The sequence below is a fragment of the Protobothrops mucrosquamatus genome, unplaced genomic scaffold (genome assembly GCF_001527695.2).
Source record: "Protobothrops mucrosquamatus isolate PMUCROS unplaced genomic scaffold, P.Mucros_1.0 scaffold1644, whole genome shotgun sequence".
NCBI lineage: Eukaryota > Metazoa > Chordata > Lepidosauria > Squamata > Viperidae > Protobothrops > Protobothrops mucrosquamatus.
Genome location: NW_015387803.1, coordinates 254028 through 262385, shown reverse-complemented (window position 1 = coordinate 262385; position 8358 = coordinate 254028). Strand labels below are relative to the sequence as shown.

The 8358-nt window shown below is 39.5% G+C and overlaps 1 protein-coding gene across 1 annotated transcript in view; it reads right to left on the bottom strand.

The window, feature by feature from the left end:
* NOC3L (NOC3 like DNA replication regulator) overlaps nucleotides 1-8358 on the bottom strand; it is a 21869-nt gene that overhangs the window by 6094 nt on the left and 7417 nt on the right. Inside the window, exons 8-16 of the mRNA XM_015822692.1 lie at nucleotides 8004-8097; nucleotides 6591-6766; nucleotides 6378-6506; nucleotides 5450-5581; nucleotides 4026-4106; nucleotides 3050-3150; nucleotides 2537-2609; nucleotides 2097-2160; nucleotides 1071-1142 (exon numbers count right to left, since the gene is read on the bottom strand). Coding sequence (XP_015678178.1) covers nucleotides 1071-1142; nucleotides 2097-2160; nucleotides 2537-2609; nucleotides 3050-3150; nucleotides 4026-4106; nucleotides 5450-5581; nucleotides 6378-6506; nucleotides 6591-6766; nucleotides 8004-8097 — 922 coding nt within the window. The remainder of the gene's footprint in view (nucleotides 1-1070; nucleotides 1143-2096; nucleotides 2161-2536; nucleotides 2610-3049; nucleotides 3151-4025; nucleotides 4107-5449; nucleotides 5582-6377; nucleotides 6507-6590; nucleotides 6767-8003; nucleotides 8098-8358) is intronic.

Here is an 8358-nt window from a genome sequence, read left to right as displayed (position 1 = left end):
CCACCAGGTCCTCAGTCGAGCCGCGGGTCAAGGTCTCAGGTATTGGCCCAAGCTCCGTCTGGAACCTCTCAGGGTCCATCAGGCGCCTGGGGCGGAACCATTTTGTCACTTCTGGTTCCGCCTCCCCGCGGTGGGGCGTAGCGGTAGGAAAGGCCAGCCGAAGGAGAGAGTGATCTGACCATGACAGGGGCTCAACGACTATTTCCCCTAAACCACGATCACTCAACCACTGGCCGGAGGCAAAAACTAAGTCCAGTGTGTGTCCTCCGGTGTGGGTAGGGACATCTACTAATTGGGTCAGGTCCATGGCCGTCATGGAGGCCATGAACTCCCGAGCCACCTCAGATGCTTCACCTAACGATGGCAGATTGAAATCCCCCATGACTAACAGTTTGGGGGTCCCAATCGCCATCTCGGCTATCACATTGAGAAGCTCGGGTGGGGCTGCTGATACATAGCGAGGAGCCAGGTATACAATCAGCACGCCCTGCTGCCTCCCATGACCCCACTTCACACCTAGGGATTCACAACCGGTAGTCTGCGGCACAGTGGTCTCCCTTGGATCCAGGCCTTCCTTAATAATAACCGCCACCCCCCCCACCCCGGGCTCTCGGCTGGTGAAATGCACGGTAGCCTGGCGGGCACATTTCAACGAGGGGCACCCCCCCCATCTTGGCCCAGCCAGGTCTCCATAATACCCGCCAGGTCCACCTCCCCCTCCGATACCAAATCATAAATGAGGGGGGCTTTATTAACTGTGGACCTGGCGTTACACAGCATCAGCCGAAAGCCCAGGCCCTGAGATCCTAAACCCCCTAGGCTGCAAGAAGAGCCATGGGGGCCGGAGCGCGCCACAGCTTGTAAACAGCGGGTGCGCCCTCCCCTAGTGTGATATGGCCCTCTGCTCCCGCCATATCTACCCCTCCCATACACAGTCTTAATGGAATTGCCCTCTATTAGGCAGACCCTCCCCCCCTCCCCAATTCCAGGACCTACGTTAAAAAGCATCCATTTCTATATATTCAGATAATATTCTATGTTATATTCAATCCATTGAAATCAGGAATTACCTGCGTGTATTTTAAATAATGTCTTGTAAAGATGAGTGTAGAACTTCAAGGGATCAATATTAAGGACATCACCTATGGAAAATAATTCCAGTTAAGTAGGTTTTTATTTCTGAAAATCCAGTGATGCATTTGGTTTCTCCAGTCCTCACATTAAAAGCCTTACCTTCTATGAGAATTGATTTATTTTTGATATGCAGGTAGTCATCATTTAGTGACCACTAAATTATTTGAAGTTATGGTGCCAATGATTGAAGGGAGCTTATGATGGGTCCCTGTAGTTATGGCTACCAGTGTCCCTGTAATCATGTGATCACAATTTGGGTGCTTGGCAATTGGTGCGCAATTATGACAGTCACGTGAATGCCGTTTGTCATCTTTACTGCAGGGTTCCAACAAGATCAATGGGGAAACTGGCAGGAAGTCGCAAATTGTAGCGACGTGATGTTGTGCTTAATGACTATATGCGATTTGCCTAGCCACATCCTGAACTACCAGTGTAAAGTTGGCAAAGTTATGTGATATGTTGATTTACAACCGTGCCACTTAACGACACAGTTGCCTATCCCAAAATTAGAATAGAATAGAGTTGGGAGGGACCTTTGAGGTCTTCTAGTCCAGCCCCCTGCTCAAGCAGGAGAACCTATACCATTTCAGACAAGTGACTGTCTAGTCTCTTCTTTAAAATCTCCACTGATGGAGTGGAGGCAAGCTGTTCCATTTACAACTGTCCCAGTTATGGTACTTTTAACTGTGGAGTTCCTGTAAATGCAAATCTTGGAAATTGGTCGAGATGTTGCTAAATTATTTGTTACAAATGTAAAAGCAGATAGGAAAAAAAAACAGGCAACAAAATCAGTGATCCTAGCTTAGTTTCAGATGAAAACAGTCTCCTTGTTGTCTTCTTACAAACTGTCTTAAAGAGACTTTTGACACAAAATTAACAACTCTCTAATTTCTTAGGCTGAACTATGGAATTGTATCACTTCAAGCTGATCATAAAAGCCAATATGAAATCAAATCCCTTACCTTGCCCAGACAAAATGTGAAACGCTGAGAGGATACAGTGCAGGCTCTCTCTATGGTTTAACACCTGAAAAGGCCAAAGGTGAATTGTAAGGGCTCTATGACCACAGTTGAGGGGTGGGAGGTGGGGACTCTTACAGCCAAACTGCAGGCATTTCCTTTCCATTCCCATTTATGTAACTGTCCGTCCACAATTTTCCTATGTCCAACCCTGCCCTCCAGTGCTGAGGGTTTTTTTTTCTTGCTTTGAGTTGAGAGGAGAGAAAATCCTGCTCTGAACACTGGTTTAGTTTTCTTACAGCTGCAGCAGTTACAGAGAATCTGAAGATGGAGCCTTATAAAGCAAATGTGGGCCCACACAGGCTATGGCAAGCAGTAGATTGCAGGTTCCTTCTGACACAGAATAAAGGCTGCTCATTTTAATCAGAAAGCAGTAAACTTACCTCAGACACAATAAGGGAATGAAGGACCATCAGAAGATCATCAAAAAATTCCAAGTTTATGAGATGGGCAAATCTAAATGAAAGTAACTTGATTTTAGGCAGGATTCATCCACAAAACTCTGGTGTTGTTTGTTTCTATTATATTTTATTTGGAGAAGTCAAAACTTAAGACTGCCCCTTAGTCCTGTTTTTGTAGCATTACTTTCATTCCTAAATAATTGCACATGGCAAGGAACAAGGCTCCATTTCACTCACTAGGAGGAATTTTGAAAACCCCCAAAATTCATATTGATAACAAAAGATAAAACATAAAGTAGCTACAGAACTATTAGTCAACTAAATATTTCAAATGTTGTTTTTTATGTCATGCTATTTAATTTTAAAGAATGTTGTAAATGACTGATGATATTTTTATAATGTAAGCATATGTCTTAGGATGTAGTCCCTAGATTTCTTTTTATTTTATTTTAATTTAAAAAAAAAGAAATCTCAAAATTATTCTGAAATACTTACTTTGCAAGACCTTCCAGCACAGCAGGCACAAGAGGAGATTTCTGGGCTTTTTTCAAGATTCGGAAATAAGTCAAAAATACGATATCCAACGTTTCTGTATGCTATAATAAAAAGGCATAAAATGATACATGAACCTAAATTATTTCATTTTAATCAGATATTTTGTTTGCATCAATTTAGAAGCTATTAATTGTAAAATACTGTTAAAAATCCCTGGCTTTTCAATAAACTAATTATAATTAGAAACATTATAGCCAGAAACATTATAGCTTTATACCATTCTGAGTTAACAGCAATTGTAGCTATGACACAACCTCTATTAATGTAATCACATTAGTAAATAAAAAGCTGTTTATTAGCTCAAACATAAGTAACTGTCTGTTACTATATACTTGGATTCGCTAAACTTCTGAAGAATACCAATGCTACAATGAGATATGAACCCATTTACTATAGGTAGCCCTCGCTTATTGACTGCTTCATTTAGTGACCACTCAACAGTTTTGTGAGCAGTCTTCACATTTATCACCACTGCAGTGTCCAATGGTCATGTACTCACTATTTATGCATTTCGCCACCGGCTTCCAACAAGCAGAATTAACAGAAAATGCAGAACTAAAATAGCAAATTGTTGTCATGTGATGTCTTGCTTAATGACTGCAGTGATTCGCATAATGACTGAATGAGAAGTGTTGTGGCAAGCCTGTCACAGTCACACGATTTTCCGCTTAGTGACCACAATGCTCAGTGACAGAGTTGCTGGCCCCAATTGGGGTCATTAAGCAAGGACTGCTGTGTATAATATCAGGCTTTAAGTCTCTATACGTGGCTCCCACGTCTACTTGAATCCTCTATTTCTGATGAGCCACAGAGGAAAATGAATTTGGAAGAAATACTTTGCCTAATCCAGTCCTATTTCATGTGCAATACAAAAGGAACCCCCCCAAAATGTAAAGTGTATGAAGAATGTAGATACCAGTTTCAATTTTTTCTCTGTATTTTCAGAGGCTTCAGCTTCCAACAGTTCTCGCTCCAGTTTTTCTTCTGCTTTCTTCCACTGAAAAGGAACAAATGATTTAGAAGATAACCAGATTCTGGCGACTGGAACAAAAATAATTTTGAATCCCTGACCTTCCAATCTGCAATGGCATTTTTTCCTGAACATAATAACACTGAATTCCTCCATCACTAAGTCAGCCAAACCCCCCCCCTCTCTTTCTCTCTCTCTCTCTCACACACACATACGCGTCAGGAAGGCAGGAATACAATGGTTGTCACTTGGCCCTGGGCCAGACGTGCACAGATGTGAGTGTCTATACCTCACATTTAACAATAGCATTTAGACTTATATACCCCTTCACAGTGCTTTACAGCCCTCATTTTACTGACCTCAGAAGGATGGAAGGCTGAGTCAACCTTGAGCCAGTGAGGATCGAACTGCCAAACTGCTGGCAGCCAGGAGTCAGCAGAGGTAGCCTGCAGTACTGCATTCTTACCACTGCGCCACCAGGGCTTTAACTCTCACTGATTTTATTTTTTTAGATTTGTTGGGTTGCATTATGACAGTTTTATCCATATGATTACTATTGTTTTCTGATGAGGTTTTACTTGAATGTTACCCAGCCAGAGCTTCTAAAACTGAATGGGTATCAATGTAAATAAATAAACAAATAAGTTACTGGATTACTCCCCAAATATCTGACAGGTTTCCCTTCTGTCATGATTTGTAGAAATGGCGGAAGTGCTTGAGGCTGCATGTTCCCCGTGGGCGTCAAATTGTTATGCACATGTTTGAGTCAGAATGAAATAATTCTGACCTATTTGAGGTTTTAGTACCAAACATACCTATGGTGCTTCCATTTAAATATAGCCTCATGTTTTGTTTAGGTGTGTGTGTGTGTGTGTGTGTGTGTGTGTATGTGTGCATTTTCTGCTTATAATTTTGAACAACTGAGAATCGGAATCCCTTGCTGAGCTTTTCCAATCACCAGTAGATTTGGATCTATTTTCTACCCACTTCTGATCTGGAGAATCCCCACAGAGAATTTACAATAATACTGAAATATTCTCAGTATTATAAGTTTGGGTAGTTTTTTAAAAATCCATCAAAAATATACAAGAATATATTTTTTAAAAAAAATAGGGGCAGGGTGATGTTAATAAAATGTTGAAGGCTAAACTACCAATGATTGGGTTCTCTACATTTTATATATTTGGCCAACAATATCATGAGATCCAAAACATTTTTTCAAACAATTATAGTACATGTAATCATGCCCAGTCTTCTCCCTCAGCAGCCATTCTTCCCTTGGTCCCCAGTGGAACTTGGCTCTGAATCCAGGACATACTATTAGTTACAAATTCTACCTCACATTTTTGCTCACTGTACCAAAAAAATACCTTTCTTTGCATTCTGGATAGATTTTTCCTTTTGTCTTTGTAGGTCATGAATTTTTTCTTTGGTGTAATGTCTTCTGCATCTTTTTTTACTTCCACTTCTTTAATTCTGAGATGAAGTAGTGCCATTAAAACCTAAATATAATCCACATGCATTTATTTCTCATTAAAAGTGTACAGGAAGTCCACAACTTACAAATACTTGTTTAATAATAGTTCAAAGTTATGACATGCCAAAAAAGTGACTTATGACCTGCCCTCAAAATTATGATTATACCACTCCCACGCTCATATGATTGTAATCTGGGCACTTGGCAACTAGCTCACATTTACGATAGACGCAGCATCTTGCGGTCACATGATTTGGGATCTCAGTTGGCTTCTGACAATCAAAGTCAATGGGGGAAGCCAGACTCACTTAACTGTGATTCATTTAATGATTTGCTTAATGGCCACAATAAACAATGGTTGTGAAGTTGGCTCTAATCACATGATGACTTGCTTAATGCCTGATGACCAAAATTCTGGTCCAAATTATGGAATTGACTTAAGACTTTACAAAAAAATAATAATGAGAAATTAAAACAATTTCTCTCTTTCAGATAGAGCAGGGGCGTCCAACCTTGACAACTTTAAGACTTGTGAACTTTAACTCCCAGAATTCCTCAGCCAGCATGAACTACTGGCAAGGATGGCTGGGTGGGGAATTCTGGGAGTTGAAGTTCACAAGTCTTATAAAAGTTGTCAAGGTTGGACACCTGTGAGAGGTTCCCAGCTATCATTCTTGCCAGTAGTTCATGAAGGACAGCAATAAATATATCCAAAGCTTCAATCAAAGCATTGAAGATTTGACGCTACTTCAATAGAAACAGGGGAATCCATCTTCAATGCTTTCTCAAAAATGAACAAATGAACATACCAACAAACTCACCTCAGGTCTGACGTCATAATTCCGACTTTTCACCAGGCCAGAAATGACCTTCACCACACCAAGTGAAGCAATACCCAACTTATCTTGCTTGAAGAGGCTTCTTACCGCATCACAACACAGTTCAGAAATCTATGCGATTTAAAATCCCAGTTTGGAGGATTAGCTTTGGAAATCAACATGTTTCGTATAAAATTAAGCCGAGGAGGCAGTTACCTTTTTTGAAGCATCGTTCATAAGCGGTACCACTAGTACAATGATGTTATTGTGGAAGTTAAAGTGAGGCAGGGCCACCAGGAGTTCACAAAGGCACTTCACAGCAATTTCGGCAAGGCCTCTGTAGGCCTTCATTGAAATCACGTTACTTTTCTTCAGCTTCCTCTGCTTCCAATCTAAAGGAAATGTTATGCAAAGCTTCAATATTTCCAGATTCCTTCGTTACTGATAGTATGATTTCAAAATCTGAATGGAATAGTTTGTAATGCAGAGGGGAAGAATGCCCGAAAATCGGGCACTGAACTGCATCACTGGATGATATTCTCCTGAGAAGAACTAACTGGAATATTGGAAAGACTGAGCTTTGCTTTGTTAAAATTATTAATCTTCAAAATGTGCTTGAAACATTTTAGTTCTTTCAATTGAGTAAATTTGAAAAGAGTGATTGGCAAAGTGTTTCACCTCTGAGCATTAAAAGCAGCTGCATCATCTTGAAGGGTTTGTGAGGCTACTTTGAAACCTTTCCTCACCCTGTCTGTGTACACACACACAGAGACCCTTTGCTGGCAGTCTTATTGTAGTGCTGATTTTCATAAATCCCACTATTGACATTTAGTAAGTTCTTAGCAAAGAGCTGAAGCTGCAACTTTTTTTGGTGATCCTTCAATGGTGATGAAAAAGTTATTTTGTGACCAGTCATTGCAATAATGGCCTTCACAGGATTGTAAAATGGAGAACAGCTGAAGTAAGATTGTAAAATTGTGATGTTTCACTTAGCAACCATTTTGTTAACAACCAAGTTGCCGGTCCCAATTGTAGTTGCTAACACCATACAGCAAAAGATCAGAAAAGGACTGTGGCTTTTCATGTAATGGTAAGAATATTTTTGTTCTTATATCTAATTTGCATTAACTTAAAATCAAAGCTGAGACCATTCCTGAGGCTAGCGCATATTTTACTCATTTTTTTTATTTTCTTCACAGATATCAGAATGCAAAACATTTAAATCTTGAATATAAATTAACCTGTACGCTATTATCATAGTCTTCTGAGTTATGGGGGAGTTATGGATATTTAACAGTAAAATCTTCAATAAAACCAAGACTTGAAATGGAGAAAAAGAAGGGACACACTAAAAATGGAATACAATCAGGAACACATAGGCAAAGATTCTAAAATTAGACTCAATTATTACGGTTTTTAATTTACAGAAAGAGTGATTTCTTTTTCTTCTCTATGATGGAATACCCAGAATTGTATTGGGGAGAAGATTTGTGCAAATATAGTTTTATATTATGTATTCAGTGACTTTAGCATGACTAATCTTTTATAAGAATTGGTATGCTTCCTAACTGGACATTCTATTAAAAAATATACATTTATTTGTATCTTGGTCCATCCTGCAGGTTATACCTTTTATACATTGTTCCAGATTTTCTAAATAAAACTTGTATTGGCTCACAAGGCCTTCTTCAAATTCTCTCAATTTCTGAGTTTCTTTTTTAACCTACAGATAAAAAAGGAAACGTAAAAATATTTTGCCATGTATCCACTGTAATACTCAACCATTTACATTTAAAAAACATGACTCAGCAGTAGGTATTCTACTCAGTGTGATGCACAAGTCTGAAGAAATTAATGGACAAGATTTCAGACAAGTATTTCTTTCACTGGAACTATACAAAATATAAAACATTGCTATTAATAATACTGAATTCTATGCTGAAGAGCTCCCTGAAACCTAGCAACTAGATTCCCTTTTTCTCAC